The sequence below is a fragment of the Ovis aries genome, chromosome 4, assembly GCF_016772045.2.
Source record: "Ovis aries strain OAR_USU_Benz2616 breed Rambouillet chromosome 4, ARS-UI_Ramb_v3.0, whole genome shotgun sequence".
NCBI classification, from domain to species: domain Eukaryota; kingdom Metazoa; phylum Chordata; class Mammalia; order Artiodactyla; family Bovidae; genus Ovis; species Ovis aries.
Genome location: NC_056057.1, coordinates 33,516,200 through 33,536,740, shown reverse-complemented (window position 1 = coordinate 33,536,740; position 20,541 = coordinate 33,516,200). Strand labels below are relative to the sequence as shown.

The 20,541-nt window shown below is 35.9% G+C and overlaps 1 protein-coding gene and 1 non-coding gene across 5 annotated transcripts in view; both read right to left on the bottom strand.

The window, feature by feature from the left end:
• Positions 1 to 20,541, bottom strand: part of RUNDC3B (RUN domain containing 3B) — a 175,207-nt gene that overhangs the window by 137,921 nt on the left and 16,745 nt on the right. For all 4 annotated transcript variants that reach the window (XM_042249155.1, XM_042249156.1, XM_015095223.3 and 1 more), the window contains exon 2: positions 11,937 to 12,052. In XM_042249155.1, coding sequence (XP_042105089.1) covers positions 11,937 to 12,052 — 116 coding nt within the window. The remainder of the gene's footprint in view (positions 1 to 11,936; positions 12,053 to 20,541) is intronic.
• TRNAS-GGA (transfer RNA serine (anticodon GGA)) lies at positions 12,582 to 12,653 on the bottom strand. The gene has a single exon. It is a non-coding gene; the product is annotated as a tRNA-Ser (tRNA).

Below are 20,541 nucleotides of genomic sequence, written 5' to 3'. Positions count from 1 at the left end.
GTGTTCACTGCAGCACTGTTTACAATGGCCAAGACATGGAAGCAGCCTAATATCCACTGACAGAGGAATGGATAAAGACGACGTGGTACATATACAATGAAATATTGCTCAGTCATAAAAAAGAATGAAATAATGCCCTTAATCGTTTCAATGAGTAATACCCAGAACAGACTTCACTGTCAAATAGAAAATAAACTTTGTAACTACAGGAACAAAAAAGTATTTAAAAGCCAGGGCTACAGGATACAAATGGATGAATTTATGTGTAAAAAAGGGGGAATCTAAACTTAAAAATATATACATAATATATGATATACTGTATTACCTAAATATGAATTTATTAAATAACATTGATTATATGTTATTATATGTGATATAATATCCATATATATGTACACACATCTGAGTATTTTTCATTTTTAAGAAGTTTTATTGGCATATAGTTGATTTACAATGTTGTGTTAGTTTCTGTTTGTACAGCAAAGTTAATCAGTTATACACATGGCCACACTCTTTTAGATTCTTTTCCCGTATAGGTCATTACAGAGTACTGAGCTGAGTTCTCTGGCACCACTGATTCTTATTCATCTTTTATTCAAAACCATCTTTCCAATTCTCCAATCTCTTTACTACACATAAGCAACGCTCCAGTTCTATAGATATGTATACCTTTTTTCTCCTACCATGACACATGGCTTGTGGGATCTTAGTTCCCCAACCAGGGATTAAACCCAGGATGGTGGCAATTAAAGCACGATGTCCTGACCACTGGACCACCAGTGAATTCTCCAGTCCCATAGATTCTGCTTGCACAGTACCTCTGTGTTTTCATTTCAGTTCCCTCTGCCATCCAGTTCAGACTCTCATTACCTTTCAATCAGACTTATCTTAACAAACATTTCTGACTCCCTACCGCTAAGCTCTCCTAACTCCCAAAGTGTCTAGATATTGTTTCCAGATTAATGTTTTGATTCTGATATATTCTTCTGAAACACTTTGAATAACTTCTTACACTATTTTGTCCAACTTTAAACTTCATGTAATTCAAAGTGGTTCAAAAAGCAATCCCAACTTACCTTTCTACCCTTATTTTGCCCTTCTACATACAGAATTTATCTGGGTAAAGCAAAAGGAACTCCTCAGCATTTCCTGGACATAACTCATTTCCTCTCTCCATGCTACCTATGATTTATTCCTGATATTCAAATGCCTGCATCTTGACCTAGACATCTCAAATGAAATCTCTTTCAGAAGTTTTTTCTTGATCCCTGCCAACAGAGGAAGTCTTGCCATTTTTAACTCTCCTAGAGATCTGGGTATTTTTTAATTACATGACAATAGAAACTATCTAAAAGGAACTAGTTAATACTATCAGTGCCAGACTTGTTTACATCACAACATCACACACTTTAACCATTAAATTTAACTGCTCACTCAAATCAACAACAAAGGGTAAGAATAACTTTCAAAGAAGAAAAGAAGACAAAAGTTTGGGACTCTAGAGACAGCAAAAATTTATCCTTGGAATGGAAAGCAGAAATTAAGGAAAATCTTCTCTCCTCCCAACACAAAAGTAGAAATACTAGATAAAATATAATAAATACACTTTCAAATGGCAAACACATGGGAAAAAAATTCACAGAAACCCTTAAGGGGCCAAAAATGAAAAATAAACAGAAAATAAGAGACTCTATAAAAACCTTAAAACTGAATGCATCAAAATAGACTCAAAATACAGAAAGCAAAAATAGACATATCTATAAGAATAACTTAAGAAATTCATCAGAATAATACTTTAAAACTTCTATTATTAATAGATCAAACTGACAAAAATGTGACTCAAGTATTTGAAAAACATAATCAAGAATTGGAGAATACAAATTCTTCTCAATATAGAACATTTATTAAAACTAATAATAGAACATTTATTGAAACTAATCATATACTAAGCCATTAAGCAAATCTTATATATTTCAAAAATAAAAGTGAAATGTAAAAGCTATTTTCAGAAACATTAAAAATAAACTTCCAAATAACACAGATGCTAAAGAAGAAATAATAAAAAGCAAAAATTACTTGAAAATGAATATTAGTGAAAAGAAAACATATCCAAACTTCTAAATGTAGCCAAAGAAGCTACATGGAGAGAAGGTTAAAAATCAACTAAGCCAAAAACAAAGTTATTTATTAGTCTATTTGAAAGACTAATAAAATTAACAAACTTCTGGCAATAGTGCTCATGAAAAAAAGAGAAAAAAACTAATGATCAATATTGGTGGTATAAAAGGGGACATCTGTGTAGAAAATAATACCAGGTAGTCACTAACAGAGCTTTTGCTTATTCTTTAACAGCAACCTGAATTAAATGCAGGTGGCCCTCTGTATCCACGGATTCAACCAACCATGGATGAGGAAAAAAAAATTTAATTCCAGAAACTTCCAAAAAGCAAAATTTGAATTCACCAGGTGCTGACAACTACCTGTATAGCATTTACACTGTATTAGGCATTTTAAGTAATCTACAGACAATTCAAACTACACAGGAGGGTGTATGTAGGTTATATGTAAATACTATGCCATTTTATACGAGGGACTTGGTCATCTGCAGATTTTGGTATCCAGGAGGTCCTCAGAACCAATCCTCCAAGGATATCTAGGAACAACTGTATACCATATCCTTCAGACAAGGCGGATGGCTGGTAAACAAAGAAGACAGGTTTTTTTGAAAAGCAGAATCTTAGCTTTTAACAATGCCGTAAGGATGAACATGTGGCTTATCTTTAGATCTCTTCTGTGAGCTTTGACTTTTTTTAAACTATTCAGTTGAATTCATCTATTTTAAGTGTGTCACAATGAAAGGAAAAATGGCAACTAGCTAGAGGTTAAATAATTAAGAGGATATAGAGGAAACTGACAACTGTAGAAAAGAATATATAAATCAACAACCTAAATAGACTGATAAGCATTAAGCAAGTAAATTAGCCATTAAACTGTATTTGCATATGCACACTGTCTTGTCCCTGCCCCACTCAACTTAGAGTTTTTACTGGCAAATTCTCCCTAATAGATTTTTTTAAGATTATGGGAAATTCTTACAAAGAACAATAAAAGATAAAACACCTTCATTTATTTAACGAGGTGTATATAATCTTGATAACAACAAAAAAAAAAGTACCAAGTACCAAACAGAAAAATGATAAATTTTGCTCATAAACTCAGAATCAAAACTTACCATTCGGGCTTCCCTGGTGACTCAGTGGTAAAATGCAGGAGACACAGGTTCAATCCCTGGTCTGCGAAGATTCCACATGCCGCAGAGCAACTAAACCTGTGCGCCACAACTACTGAGCTTGTGCTCCAGAGGCCAGGAGCCACAGCTACTGAGCCCACGTGCCACAACTACTGAAGCCTGCACCCTGGAGCCCAACACGAGAAGCCACTGCAACGAAAAGCCCACGCACCACAACTAAATAATAGCTCCTGCTTGCCACACCTGGAGAAAAGCCTGCACAGCAACCGAGAATCAGTAGAGCCAAAAAGAAAAAAAAAACCCTAAATCTTATGAAGCATATTAAAATAATACACGAGGTCCAAACTAGATTGTTCCCAAGGATATATGGATGAATAACCATTAGAAAAACCACTGATGCAATTATTCACATTAAAAAAATTAAAGACTACTGGTTCCAGAAAGATAAAGTAGATGCTCTCTCTCTCTGCTAAATACAACCCTAAACCCCAACATTATATATAAAACAAAGCTAAGAGATTCTGAAGGTGGAGATTTTTTTTTAAAAAAAGGACTGACTAGGGACCTTGGAACTCAAGAAATGACACAGCAATTAAGTCCCTTTGTAACCTGAAAAACAGACTTGCTTTCTCCTCTTGAATTTTCTCAATTACATTTGATGGTAGAAAGAAAAACTGTAACACTGTCTAATGTGGTTCTAAATGTATGTACAGGAAATAGCTAAAAATAATTTATAAATAGGGGAAAGTAATGTTCATGAAGAAAGGTAAAGTTTTTAAGCTTCAGATTGGAAAATGATGATACCAGCAGACTGTGACAAGTTATGTATATATAATATCTAGAGCAACCACTACTATATATACATATATACACACACACACACACACACACACACACACACACACAGAGATACACTCAAAAACACTATCGATAAGTAAAGATGGAATTCTAAAAAGTTTTGAAACAATTCACAGGAAATAGGAAAAAGAGAAACCAAAAGCAGAGGAAACAAACAGAAAACTAAAAAACAAAAGGAAACTTTCTTCAGTCTATGTTTACATCTTTTGCCAAATTTCAGAAAATTTCAGTCATTATTTCTTTGAGTAAATTTTCAGTTTGGTCCTCTTTCTCTCCTTCAAGGACTCTGATGGCAAGAATTTTAGACCTTTTGTTATGATCCCACAGGTCCCTGAGGCTTTCTGTTTAAGTCTCTTCTAATTTTAGATTATTTTGAGTCTCTTTTATTCAATTAGGAAGTTTTGATTGCTTTGTCTTCCAGTTCACGGATTCTTTCCTCTTCCCCCTCCACTTTCCTACTGAGCCTAACCATAGAACTTTTCATTTTGGTTTTGTACTTTTCTGTGTCAAAATTTCCACTTGTTTCTTCTTTTTATCTTCTGTTTCTTTGCAGTGTTTTTCTGTTTTTTCACTTGTTTCAAGAATCTTTGTAATTGCTCAGTGAAGCATTTTTATCATAACTGATTTGTGATCTGTATCAGTAATTCTAACACCTTTTACCATCTCAGTGTTGACATCTATTGCCTTTTGTTACACATCTCCCTGGTTCTTGGTACGAAAAGCCATCTTCAAATGAAACCTGGATATGTTCAGACTGTGTTATGAGACTATGGATCTTATTTAAACTTCTGTTTTAACTGGCTTTCTGTGACACTGCTCCAGCAGGGGAAGGTCACAGGGTGGAAGGCACTGCACTTCATTACTGACACGTAGAGGGAGAGGTCCAAGCTTCCTGGGAGCCTTCACTGACATTTCAGGGAGGAGTCCTCATTACCCTTGGGTGGAGGTGGGAGTACAGGCTGGCTGACAACGCACTGGGAGCAGCCTCATCACTGCTGAGTGATGGTCAAAGACATAACTCTCTAATACACCTCATCACTGCTGGGTGGGGATCAAAATCCAGGCTCTCTATAAATATAGTATGGGAACAGATGAGAAGACAAGGCTCACAACCAGCAAAGAGGGAAGAACTGCCAGCTCTCTGCTTGGTTTTCTCTAATACCACACTGTGGTGCTGCTGAGATACTCTGTTCTCATGAGGATGGAATTCTAAGTTCTCCATTCAGCCTCTTCAGGTCTGGGTTGGGGTAATGCCAGTTTTTCTGTAGTATTTGGCTAAAATGGAGTAGACTTCATCTATCTCTAGAATTAATGATAAGGGGGACTTTCCTGGTGGTCCATGGGCTAAGACTCCCAATGCAGGGAAGTCAGGGTCCACCCCTGGTCAAGGAACTAGATATCACATGCTGCAACTCAGAGTTTCCATGCCACAACTAAAATCCCACATGCCACAGCTGAAAGATCTCGCAAAAGGCAAATGGCTTCCCTGGTGACTCAGACGGTAAAGAATCTGCCTGCAATGCCAGAGACCTTGGTTCAATCCCTGGGTAGGGAAGATCCCCTAGAGGACGGCATGGCAACCCACTCCAATATTCTTGCCTGGAGAATCCCACGGACAGAGGACTCTGGCGGGTCACAAAGAGTCAGGCATGACTAAGCAACTAACACTTTCACACTTTCATATGGCAGCTAAGACCTGGTACAGTCAAATAAATAATTTTTTTTTTAATAAATGAAGAGGATGATTAGGAAAATAATACTTTCTTGACCTAGAGTTAGGCAACTGATTTAGAGAATCTAAAACATAAGACAAGCAACAGTTAAGCTTTTAGAAGCTTTGGGATTTTGCTTGGCCTTTACTTAAACATAAACAAAAGTGTGATGTGGGAATCAGAAAGTCACTGTAATCTCAAACTCCAACCAACACAGAAGTTAGCCTATCTGAAGCACTTTAGTCAGCTCTGAGTACCAGATTTTAAGATCCAGTAAACCACTGATAAACCCGAAGAATGAGACTACAGTGGTTCCAGAAGACTGAAAGAACTAGAGATACTTCACCTGAAGAAAGAAAAGGGGAACTAAGGAAAAAGGATTATGTAATAGCCACTTTTAATATATATTAGGCTCACAATTTAAAAAGAGGCAGAAAAGCACAGTCACCTAAGTTGACTTCTTATATTATATATCAGAATTTTCTAACAATCTGAACTGCCCCCAAAATAATGGCCTGCTGTACCTTCCTTTGTTCCTCGATATCAGAAGTATTCAAATGAAGACTGTATGTCCACCAGCTGGAAATATCGGTTGGTGGATTGCTTCAGTAGGAGACAGACTAGTGATTTTAAAGCTATGATTAATGGTGCTGCCTGAAGTGGTACTGTGGAGGCGGGGTGTGATTGCTGCTGAGCTGGAAAACTGCCTGATATTCCCACCCAGCTTCAACAAGACCTTCCACTTACATATCCAGCATCTGCAGTGGCTTTTATTGGGGGAGGTGGAAGTTAACTGGAGAAGAGGATTATGCTTCAGAGCAAAAGTTAAAAAACGACTGAAGTGAAGACATGAACTAAGGCGTCTTTGAACTTTCCATTCTGTGATCAATTCTTGATTCTCAGCTATATTCCAGAAAAGTAAGATCATCACCTTATTACAGAATTACTGCAGACAACATTAATATAGTGATTTTAAAAGTCTTGTTTTTTTTTAATAATGGGGCTGTTAGAATGAGTGAAGCTCTCTTTTCTACCTGTGTTAGTACAGCCTATAGTGGGCCTGGAGTGAGTTTTTGTTTTTCCTCTGAAAAAGACTGATAAATTAAATACCTTTTTATTAAAATAATAAAAAGTAGCTATAGACAAGTAAGCCTTGTAAACCCAGGAAATTATACATTTTAAACTTGTACTTCTATCAAGGAAAGAATAGAAAAAATTAGTTGTTACATTAACTAAATTCTAAGTGAACACACTATATTATCAAAATAATTGTATGACTTTTGCAAAAATTAAAGGCAATTTGTTACATATCAGAATAGCAAAAAATGGGCAATACTATATGAATCTTTCTTGACACCTGAATCTTTAATAAACTACCTCATCATGAAAGTTACAGATCATTTCATGATTCATATCCATACTAACAACAGTGACCACCATAGTTGATCTACAGGAACATTTTTAAAAGCATGTTTTGAATTATTAATCTTACCAAGCTTAAAACATTCACAGATTTCAGAATCATCTTTCTTACTGTCATTCTAGTGGAAGTCTTATCCATAAAATAACTAGAAATTGTATTCTCAACACAGCAGTCCACTGGCTTCTATAGAAATAACATTTATGGTGAAGAAGTCAGTCTAAGGTCTACGATGTATATTTTGCTGAGGCATGATTCAGAAGATGGCAGGGAGATGTGCCACTTATATGGTAGTGAGTCTACCTCGTCACTCAGCATGGCGAGATCAACGTGGTTTGTTTTCTTTGTAGTTTATGTATTTTGTGAACAAATTACATGCTAAATGGTATACCAAATCAAGGGAATTGAAGTCTTATGATAAAACCTTTGTGGAACATTAAGATACCTCAAACACCACTGTATTTCATATGTTTTAAAATATTATTTGTAAATTAACATAAAATTTAAAAAATGATAACACCACAATATAGTAACTATGAAAATATTTCAAAATGTTTTCAGACACTTTACTTTCATAAAAACTTACTTTCTCATAAAGGGTAACATGGAAAATTTAGAAAATATTGAATATCAAAACTAAGAAAAATAAATACCCTTTAAATATACAGAACAATGAACTTTAACAGAAAAGCACCAGTGATTTTTACAGATCCCATTTTAAGATGCAAAAGGCTGAATTCAGATTTTGTTACCCATGTAAAATTTAATTAAATTCAACTGTTTATTATAAGCCTACAGGACTGCTCAACTGATTTAAACAATTATAGTAAAACTTGATGCTTTCAGCAATAAAAAGCAAAAAACAGAATTAACTTTCAGATTAAATTTGAGATGCTCATAAATTATATCACCAAAACATTACTTATTTGAAATTATTATACCATTAAGATCATAAAGATAATAAACACTTAAATGAAAACATCTAATGATCAAATTTCCTTTAGTGAAACTTGTCAACTGAATTAATGTGATAAAGTTATCATTTATTACTACTAAAATTTATATACTACATACTATTTCTTGATGTTATCAGCTATATTTTACAGATGTATATTTTTAATCTAAAAGTATCATATGTCTGAAGGAACACAGTTTTCTTTTTTTCTCTTAAATTTTAAGAGATTTGACAAACCATTAGCCAGACTCATCAAGAAACAAAGGGAGAAAAATCATATCAATAAAATTAGAAATGAAAATGGAGAGATCACAACAGACAACACAGAGATACAAAGGATCATAAGAGACTACTATCAGCAATTATATGCCAATAAAATGGACAACTTGGAAGAAATGGACAAATTCTTAGAAAAGTACAACTTTCCAAAACTGAACCAGGAAGAAATAGAAAATCTTAACAGACCTATCACAAGCACAGAAATTGAAACTGTAATCAGAAATCTTCCAGCAAACAAAAGCCCAGGACCAGACGGCTTCACAGCTGAATTCTACTGAAAATTTACAGAAGAGCTAACACCTATCCTACTCAAACTCTTCCAGAAAACTGCAGAGGAAGGGAAACTTCCAAACTCATTCTATGAGGCCACCATCACCCTAATACCAAAACCTGACAAAGATGACACAAAAAAGAAAATTACAGGCCAATATCACTGATGAACATAGATGCAAAAATCCTTAACAAAATTCTAGCAATCAGAATCCAACAACACATTAAAAAGATCATACACCATGACCAAGTGGGCTTTATCCCAGGGATGCAAGGATTCTTCAACATTCGCAAATCAATCACTGTAATTCACCACATTAACAAATTGAAAATAAAAGCCATATGATTATCTCAATAGATGCAGAGAAAGCCTTTGACAAAATTCAACATCCATTTATGATAAAAACTCTCCACAAAGCAGGAATAGAAGGAATATACCTCAACATAATAAAAGCCATATATGACAAACCCACAGAAAACATTATCCTCAATGGTGAAAAATTGAAAGCATTTCCCCTAAAGTTAGGAACAAGACAAGGTTGCCCACTTTCACTGCTACTATTCAACATAGTTATGGAAGTTTTGGCCACAGCATTCAGAGCAGAAAAAGAAATGAATCCAGATTGGAAAAGAAGAAGTAAAACTCTCACTGTTTGCAGATGACATGATCCTCTACATAGAAAACCCTAAAGACTCCACTAGAAAATTACTAGAGCTAATCAATGAATATAGTAAAGTTGCAGGATATAAAATCAACACACAGAAATCCCTTGCATTCCTATACACTAACAATGAGAAAACAGAAAGTGAAATTAAGGAAACAATTCCATTCACCATTGCAACGAAAAGAATAAAATACTCAGGAATGTATCTGCCTAAAGAAACTAAAGACCTATATATAGAAAACACTGGTGAAAGAAATCAAAGAGTACACTAATAGATGGAGAAATATACCATGTTCATGGATCAGAAGAATCAATATAGTGAAAATGAGTATACTACCCAAAGCAATCTACAGATTCAATGCAATCCCTATCAAGCTACCAGCAGTACTTTTCACAGAGCTAGAACAAATAATTTCGCAATTTGTATGGAAATTTAAAAAACTTCGAATAGCCAAAGCAATCCTGAGAAAGAAGAATGGAGCTGGAGGAATCAACCTGCCTGACTTCAGGCTCTACTACAAAGCCACAGTCATCAAGACAGTATGGTACTGGCACAAAGACAGAAATTTAGATCAGTCAAACAAAATAGAAAGCCCAGAGATCAATCCATGTACCTATGGACACCTTATCTTTGACAAAGGAGGCAAGAATATACAATGGAGAAAAAAATTTTTCTTTAACAAGTGGTGCTGGGAAAACTGGTCAACCACTCATAAAAGAATGAAACTAGAACACTTTCTAACACCATACAAAAAAATAAACTCAAAATGGATTAAAGATCTAAACATAAGACCAGAAACTATAAAATTCCCAGAGGAGAACATAGGCAACACACTCTCTGACATAAATCACAGCAGGATCCTCTATGTCCCAACTCCCAGAATACTGGAAATAAAAGCAAAAATAAACAAATGGGATCTAATTAAAATTAAAAGCTTCTGCACAACAAAGGAAACTATAAGCAAGGTGAAAAGACAGCCTTCGGAATGGGGGAAAATAATAGCAAATGAAGCAACTAACAAAAATATACAACCAACTTATGCAGCTCAATTCCAGAAAAATAAATGACCCAATCAAAAAAATGGGCCAAAGAACTAAATAGACATTTCTCCAAAGAAGACATACACATGGCTAACAAACACATGAAAAGATGCTCAACATCACTCATTACCAGAGAAATGCAAATCAAAACCACAATGAGATACCATTTCACGCCAGTCAGAATGGCTGCAATCCAAAAGTGTACAAGCAATAAATGCTGGAGAGGGTGTAGAGAAAAGGGAACCCTCTTACACTGTTGGTGGGAATGCAAACTAGTACAGTCACTATGGAGAACAGTGTGGCGATTCCTTAAAAAACTGGAAAGAGAACTGCCTTATGACCCAGCAATCCCACTGCTGGGCATACACACTGAGGAAACCAGAACTGAAAGAGACACATGTACTCCAATGTTCACTGCAGCACTGTTTATAATAGCCAGGACATGGAAACAACCGAGATGTCCATCAGCAGACGAATGGATAAGAAAGCTGTGGTACATATACACAATGGAGTATTACTCAGCTATTAAAAAGAATACATTTGAATCAGTTCTAGTGAGGTGGATGAAACTGAAGCCGATTATACAGAGTGAAGTAAGCCTGCAGGAAAAACACCAATACAGTATACTAACACATATATATGGAATTTAGAAAGATGGTAATGATAACCCTGTATGCGAGACAGCAAAAGAGACTCAGATGTATAGAACAGACTTTTGGACTCTGTGGGAGAGGGAGAGCATGGGATGATTTGGGAGAACGGCACTGAAACATGTATACTATCATGTAAGAAACAAATAGCCAGTCTATGTTCGATACAGGATACAGGACGCTTGGGGCTGGTGCACTGGGATGACCCAGAGAGATGATATGGGGAGAGAGGTGGGAGGGGGTTCAGGATTGGCAACTCATGTACACCTGTGGTAGATTCATATCAATGTATGGCAAAACCAATACAGTATTGTAAAGTAAAATAAAAATTTTTTTTAAATTTAAGAGATTTATATATATGTTTCTGACATAAATACATTTACTGATTTTTTTAAGTCCAGCATATCTTTTATATAGCTCTTTTTTAATCTATTTACTGCTAAAAAATTTCCAAAGATTCTGAATTTAATGCAGAAAAGATTAAGCAAACAATGTCTGGTGCTCCTCTGTAAACTGATTAAAATACCAACTGGTAATCTTTGAGGACGAGTTACCTTTTAATTTAAGCTTTTATTTTAATTATATATAGAAAGTGAATCTGCTTCTTGTATGTGGCAATTAATATTCAACATTTTTAATGCATCCTGGAAATGGGTATAAATTCAAGAACAGATTCTTTACCAGGGACATAGCCAAAAGATTAGGTGTTCTAAAATCAGTTTTTTGTTTCTCAAGATGCTGCAGTCTAAATCACACTAAATAGTATAATTTCTAAAATCTCAAGCTTGTTAACAACAGAACTGTTGGAAGAGTAAATGATACATTAGCATGATTACCTTTCAGTCGGTGACTTAGAATCTGTTCCAAAATGGCTGCAAAGTTGTTAAATTCAGGAGAAGAATCATCAATTGTCTCAAAGCAGGACCGATCAATAAGGGTCTTCACAGAAAACCTATGGGAAAAAAAATTATTATTGCTTTTAAGTAAACGTTATTCATTCACCAAGTAGGAAAAATGGGAGGAAAGCAATCTAGAGAAATATTACAGAAATGTTTTAAAAGATTATATGCTCTGAAAACTCCATTTACTCAAATTCACTCTGAACACAGAAAATTTACAGAAATATCAGCCTTTTTGACTTATATATTTACTATCTGTTGACTGCATTAAGACTTAGAAACTTAGTCCACTGTCCTCAGAGCCATTAAAATCAGAATAAACAAAATGACCTAAATTATTAAGTTCAGAGCCATAATACAACTTATAAGAGTTTAAGCATCAAATCAAAATGCTCTTAAGAGTTTTGGAGAACAAAATTGATTAAGATAGGATTTGAGTATTCATGAAGTATGAAGTGAATTTGCTCAGTCATGTCCGACTCTTCGCGACCCCATGGACTGTAGCCCACCAGGCTGCTCCCTCCATGGGATTCTCCAGGCAAGAGTACTGGATTGGGTTGCCATTTCCTTCTCCAGGGGATCTTCCCAACCCAGGGATCAAACCTGGGTCTCCTGCATTCCAGGCAGACGCTTTAACCTCTGAGCCACCAGGGAAGCCCTTCATGAAGTATAGATCCCAAGTTTTTATGAACTACAACAGGAAAACTTATAACTCTCTAAAGTACACTATATTTTTCCTTCTCTTCAGAATGTCCTTTGTCTCTAACTGCCAAATACCAATGCATTTCCCAAGACTCAGCTTAAATGCCAAGTTCTCAATGAAGAATTATCCTGTACATATTCCTAGCTCAAAGTAGCATCTTGTTTGTATCTCCTTTAAGAGATGTTTATAACTTATCTTACTGCTATTACTTGTGTTGTCTATTTCTATCTTATTAAAATACAAATTCCTTCAGGGCAGAAGCATATCTTTTGTGTGTTTATATCTTCCTTAGCACATAGGACAATGACTTGAAAGATATACTCTGTAAGTACCTGTTGTTATATTTGTAAGACCTATTTTGAGGGAATGGCAAAAAAGGCCAATGTCACAGTAAGACAAAAAAGAAAGTTCTTGATTTCTAACATGTATACCTTCCTGGAACCAAAATCAAAATCAGGATCTGGAGCAGTTCTGTTGTCCCTAGCACTTCCCTCACGCTATCCCTGTATCATTGGGCAAGACCCCAATGCTGGGAAAGGCTAAAGGCAGGAGGAGAAGGGGACGACAGGGAACGAGATGGTTGGATGGCATCACCAACTCAAAGGACATGAGTTTGAGCAAGCTCTGGGAGATGGCAAAGAACAGGGAAGCTGGCATCCTGCAGTCCATGGGGTGGCAAAGAGTAGGATACTAATAAGCAACTGAACTGAACTGATCCCTTGATAAGCATACTATCCCTTTACAGTCACACCCTATGAAGGGTGAATGTCTAAGTAAAGACAATCAGTAGCGTAGGAAAAGGAGTAATGATGAGAACTGTTAAATAATTAGAAAGGTAAACTATGGACATCCCAGGTGGCACAAGTGGTAAAGAACCTGCCTGCCAATGCAGGAGACATAAGAGGTGCAGGTTTGATCCCTGGGTCCCGAAGATGCCCTGGACGAGGGCACGGCAACCCACTCCAGTATTCTTGCCTGCAGAATACCATGGACAGAGGAGCCTGGCGGGCTACAGTCCATAGGCTTGCAGAGTCAGACACAACTGAAGCAACTGAGCACACACACACACGGGAGATAAAGGAGTACAAATTGTTCCTTAGTTTTTAGGCTTAATGGCAATGCTCATTCAACCAGGACAAAAAATACAACACGTAAGTATAAAGGAAAATATAAAGATATCTGTTTATATGAGTTAAATACAGGCAGTCCTCCCTTTGCACATGAAAATGACTGCACAAACTGAAATCATGCAGTGATCACAATAATTAATAGAAAGAATTACAATTATTCTCTGCCCTTCACAAATTTTTGTCAAAACATTAAAAACCCTCTGCTAGCTATAATGCACAGGGAAATGGAAGAAATAGTCAAACATTATTTAGTACACTGTAATTTAAAACATGAGCAATATTGAGAATTAAAGTGTCTTCTTTGTAAAAAAAAAAAACTTATCTAGAATAGTTTGAAAAGTGTTTACTTTCTTCTCATTGTATAACTTAAAATATTAGTGAGTGTGAAGAAAGCTAAGCACTGAAGAACTGATGCTTTTGAACTGTGGTGTTGGAGAAGATTCCTGAGAGTCCCTTGGACTACAAGGAGATCCAACCAGTCTATCCTAAAGGAGATCAGTCCTGGGTGTTCATTGGAAGGACTGATGCTGAAGCTGAAACTCCAATACTTTGGCCACCTGATGCGAAGAGCTGACTCATTGGAAAAGACCCTGATGCTGGGAGGGATTAGGGGCAGGAGGGGAAGGAGATGACAGAGGATGAGATGGCTGGATGGCATCACCGATTCGATGGACATGAGTTTGGGTAAACTCTGGGAATTGGTGGTGGACAGGGAGGCCTGGCGTGCTGCAATTCATGGGGTCCCAGTCGAACACGACTGAGTGACTGAACTGAACTGAACTGATGTTGTCTAAGCCTGGGAAAACTGTCATATGCTTTTCTAAGTTTGAATCATTTCCAACATGAATTTTCAAAGCGGTGAGAATCTCTGAGAGGCCCTATACTAGTATTATTACATCTTTTTGTCATAACCACGTTGTTCATTTATATCAATGTTTCCTTCAATAATTTCCTCTGGCTGATTACCTAAATTCCCTTGAATGGCAACAGTTTGGGCTTCCCCGGTGGCTCAGATGGTAACGAATCTGCCTGCAATGCAGAAGACCCAGGTTCAATACCTGGGTCAGGAAGATCCCCTGGAGAACAGATTGGCAACCCACTCCAGTACTCTTGCCTGGAGAATCCCATGGACAGAGGAACCTGATGGGCTATAGTCCAGGGGATCTCCAAGAGTTGGACACAACTGAGCTACTAACACTATCACTTTCAATCAACAGTCCAATGATCAACTGTTTCTTCTATGGTTCCATTTAATTTCCATTCAAGTTTTACTTCCAGCGTTATCACTTTCTGTTTCTTTGTCCCAGTGTCATCATTGTTGGCCAATTTACTCTTAATTGTGCATTTTCACACAATGGCATGTGGGTTTACAAAAATGAGACAAAAAAACAACATACCTGCAGGTTTTGATTTTTGTGTATGAACCAGTAACAGATGCATAGTGACCAATCCTAGACAGACTCTGAAGCAATGATCTGACTGGTCACTAACCATGATGTGCATTTGTTATTCACACAATGATCTGTGAACTAAAGAGCTACCAGCAAAATTTTATTTTATGCAACTACTCACAATTAATATAGAAGTCAAAGTGTTAGCCACTTAGTCACGTCTGACTCTTTATGACCCCATGGACTATAACCCGCCAGGCTCCTTTTCCATGGGATTTCCCAAGCAAGAACACTGGAGTGGGTATCCATTCCCTTCTGCAGGGGATCTTCCCAACCCATGGATTGAAGCCAGGTCTCCTGCATTGCAGGCGGGCTTCTCTTGTGCTCAGCTGGTAAAGAATCCATCTGCAATGGAATCCAGGGAGACCTGGATTTGATCCCTGGATTGGGAAGATCCCCTGGAGAAGGGAACAGATAACCACTCCAGTATCCTGGCCTGGAGAATTCCACGGACTGCATAGTCCATGGAGTCGCAAAGAGTTGGACACAACTGAGTGACTTTCACTTTCACTTTCTTTCTTTACTGCCTGAGCCACCAGGGAGTTGCTGTTATAGGGATTGGCATTATTAAATTAAATTCTAGTAATCAAATCAGCGCAAACAGGAACTATGCAAAGTGAAGACTGCCTTACAGTCTTCAAACCAAATAAATCCATTACATGTTAGCATAAATATTTTTATTAAAACTATATTTTTCAAAACTAAAAGTGGTAATAGTATTACTTAAACCTTTGCAAATATCTTTAGTGTTGTACTTAATAACTAGACATCTCACATCTGTTTCTGCATTCATGCTATTCTAATATCATACACCATGTAGTTTCTGGAAAACTCCACTTACACTTGTTTAAAAACAGGAACTAAAAAGCATATAATATCCCAGACATGTTAAGAAAATGTTACTGATGTTTCAGACCTCTGAAAGGGTAGTTCAGGAGCACACTTGGAGAACCACTAGCCCACGGTATTCTTTGCATGGAATGAAATAACAATGCAACTAGAATGGTAGTAACTACACATCCTTGAGAAACTAGTCACTCAATTTTCAGTCTTCTTTGGTTCAGACAAATAACTCTAACCAAAAAAGGCTGAGACAGATTAATGTTCAGTGGAGAAGGCAATGGCAACCCACTCCAGTACTCTTGCCTGGAGAATCCCATGGACAGAGGAGCCTGGTAGGCTGCAGCCCATGGGGTCTCTAAGATTTGGACATGGCTAAGCAACTCACTTTCGCTTTTCACTTTCATGCATTGAAGAAGGAAATGGCAACCCACTCCAGTGTTCTTGCCTGGAGAATCCCTGGGACGGCGGAGCCTGGTGGGCTGCCGTCTATGGGGTTGCAGAGTCGGACACGACTGAAACTACTTAGCAGCAGTAGCAGCACAGTACTATTTACAGCAACTGGAGCTCCATGGAGGAGCCACTATGGAAAAGACACAGACAAAAAACAAGTAACTATGAAGTAATTGACGGAAGTTTGTCTCGTATCTAATAGACAAGTTAGATGGACACTACGTGTAATGCATGAGTATCAATAGAAATAAAAACAAAGTAAACCAAAATCAAATTATAGCAGGGACTTGAAATCCACTTTTGTTTCCTCTGCCCTTTTCACTGACAATACACTAGAAAAGTGCTGTCAATCTTCACCAAAGTTTTAACAGTAACAAAAAAGTTTAATGTTCTTATTTCATAAGAGAAAGAAATGCTAAGTGTCCCTAAAATGAATATACAAAAGCCATATAGTCTCTACCTCCATCTTTGACCTAAAAAGAAGGAAATTTCTGAATGTTTCTAATCTTTAATAGAACAGAATGGAATATCTAACTCTGTAATCACATTCAAGGTAGCAGTAATCTATCTCAATTTAAAAAATATATAGCATTTAAGATAGTAAGCACACAGGTGAAATGAACTGAAAATGATATTTAAAGATAACAGAGTGCTTATTTCACCAAAAAGAGCTAGAACTCAATTTCCACCTGTAACAGCCTTGTAAGATTTCAGCCACTACTGTCCTCCAGGAATAACATAAAATTACGTAACAAATGTTCTTTGTAAAAGTGGTAGGAAGGAGAAGTCATGGAGAGTAACATATATATTTTCATAGCATCAAGAGCCCTGTACAGATCAATCAATAGTCAATAAAATATGAATCTATCATATTGTTGTAGTAGATTATCGCCTATAGAAGACATTTATATGCATGGCAAAAATCTAAAATGGTGAATCTCGGAGCATCAGATTACCTATAAGTCAATATGTGACTAAAAACTAAAACCAAAGCAAAGTGTAAACACCCTAAAGCATATCATTAGACACATTTTCTGTTATTTTCAAGCACGAAGATATTTTAAGACTGAGAATGCATTTCAAATAATTTCTATTATAATAAGGTTAATAATGAAGAAATTACTGTTTTCCAGCATTGCTTCATCATTTATAGCCTGCTCTCCTCCTGTCAACACAAATCAAAACTTCAGAAGGCATTAGTTCTTTACAGTCCATGCTTTTACTTCTAGCTAGCCAAGTCTTCCCATTCAGCATTTACTTCTGTAGAATTATGTGGCTAGCTCCATTATGCCAGAATAGCGAGAATCTTTTCCTCCGTAATCCAGTAACTAAGACATGTTATAAAAACCAAACCTGTAAAAAGAATTTCAGTACATCTAAAAAATATCACACAGATGCTGAGCTATTTCCTGATAATGATGACACTAATATTAGTCATCTATTTCCCAAAGAGTACTGATTTTAAAATAATGAAATGACAATTTGATGAATGTCTAAAAATACCAAATCAAGTCTAAGTAACAGCTTTCACATAAGAACTAAAAAGTAAAAAAATTTACATAAAAGGGTCTTTTAATTAAATGCTGTTTTTGAAATGTCTATGTCTTAAAAGATTCTCTTTCCTACCTCCAATGTTCAAAGAAAATTTTGTTAGTTCAGAAATTTAAAAAATGATTGTGACTAAAACCATCAAATTTAAGAAAGCAGGAACTACCTTTTTCCCTTTGGAAACATATCAAGAAAGATGTTTACCAAAACTACATTTTAAAAACAATCTTCACTACACCCATTTAAATGAATTCCTTCCACAGTAAACAAGGTTCTAAAGTAACAGTAACAACAAATAATTAAAGGCAAAAAATGTGACGACAAAGTCAAAAATAAGATAGCTTTTCCTGAAAACACTAAAAAGAGTTACTATATGATCCAGCAATCCCACTCCTGAGCATATACCCTCAGAAAACATAATTTGAAAAGATACATGCATCCTAATGTTCACAGCAGCACTATTTACAATAGCCAAGATGTGGAAGCAAGTAAATGTCCATCAACAGATGAATGGATAAAGAAAATGTGGTACATATATACAATGGAATATTACTCAGCCATAGAAAAGAATGAAATAATGCTATCCGCAGTAATATGGATGGATTTAGAGATCATCATACTCAGTGAAGTAAGCCAGACAGAAAGACAAGTATCACATGATACCATTCATATGTGAAATTTTTATAAGAATGATACAAATGAACTTATTTGCAAAACAGAAAGAGACTCACAGACATAGAAAACAAACAAGTTACTAAAGGGGAAAGATGGGGAAGTGATAAATTAAGAGTTCGGGATTAATAGATACATACTACTATATATAAAACAGATTACCAACAGGACCTACTGTACAGCACAGGGAACTATACTCAATATTTTGCAATAATCTATAAGGGAAAAGAATCTGAAAAGGAATATCTACATCCATATATCTGAAACTAACAGGATATTATAAATCAACTATATTCAATAAAAAAAAAAGAATCTCGTTGCAGGTCCCCCCAAAATGACTTCATGAAACATCTCACTCTTTATTAGAAAAGAAACTATTTAAAAGTAGAAATTCATCTTTAATATTTAAAGGCCCTGTATTAGTAAGATACAAAGATGTATTCACATACACAGAGAAGAATCAAGTAGGAAAGAAATATATTTCCATCTCTTTAAAACAAGCTTATATAATCTTAACTATTTGTCAAACATGTATCAGAAAAATATTAATTTCACAAAATCAGATTTTCCTATCTGTATTTTTATATTCCTTTATATGGAATTATACCTGAAATAAACAAAGTATATAAAAGCATATAGAATCATTACATTTCAAAACCAAAAGGGGTGCAGAATAGCTATAATCATTTATGAGTGATATTTTAAAAAGTCACAGAAGTATCCGAATTGTAAGAGAATTCTTTCCACTACTACCACACCAAATTTACAGGATTCCTTATAATATATTATTATTGCAAGTAGTCTTTACCAAAAGGTGGGGTAACTATCCTCTGCCACTGCTGTATCTATTACCTATAATCTGCAAGGAGATGGCTGCCAAGAGATATGATACACTCCACCCCAAATGTAAAACAGTGACTGTGGATGATAATGGGCACCGTATCCAGGTATCTGTTCATGGGAAAGCCTATTTCTTTTATTTTATACCAGAAACCCCTCCCAAATCTTTCTGAATCAGCAATTTGCCTTATTTTCTTTTAAAGTCTTATGAGAGTTAAGAATTTCTAACAATCATGTGTTTTCCCCCTTTATCTTTCCTAAAATTTAAATCTCCTTTATAAGTAGAAGAAAAGTTTTCATATACCCATTTAGCAGGAGCCTCAGACTATCATCCACAGGCAAAAACCAACCAGTTGTCTGTTTCTATAAAGTTTTACTGAAACACAGAAGAAAAAAATTCCACCCTCTTCTCTGGCATATACACCCTCTAACTCAAAGTCTCTTTTGACAGAGTTTACCATTTTTTTCTTTATAAATTTTGCTTAGTGTAAAAAAAAATGAGAGACAGAGAGAGAGAGGTATATTTTAAAATATTTTCCCCATGTGTACTATCAAAATTGCTTATAAAACAGAATTGTTTTCTAAACACCTAAAACTGAGATAGCATATTAATATCTTGTATTGCTGCATAAGCAGACTGACAACAGCAGACTGCACCACATGAAAAATAACCTGAAGCACTATATTTCAACAAAAGGACAAGACAATTTTTTTAACATTTTTAAATTTTATTGTTATTAAAGGATAACTGCTTTATAGAATTTTGTTGTTTTCTGTCAAACCTCAACATGAATCAGCCATAGGTATACATATATCCCCTCCCTGTAGAAGCTCCCTCCCACTCCTCTAGGTTGATAAAGAGCCCCTTTTTGAGCTTCCTGAGCCATACAGCAAATTCCTGTTGG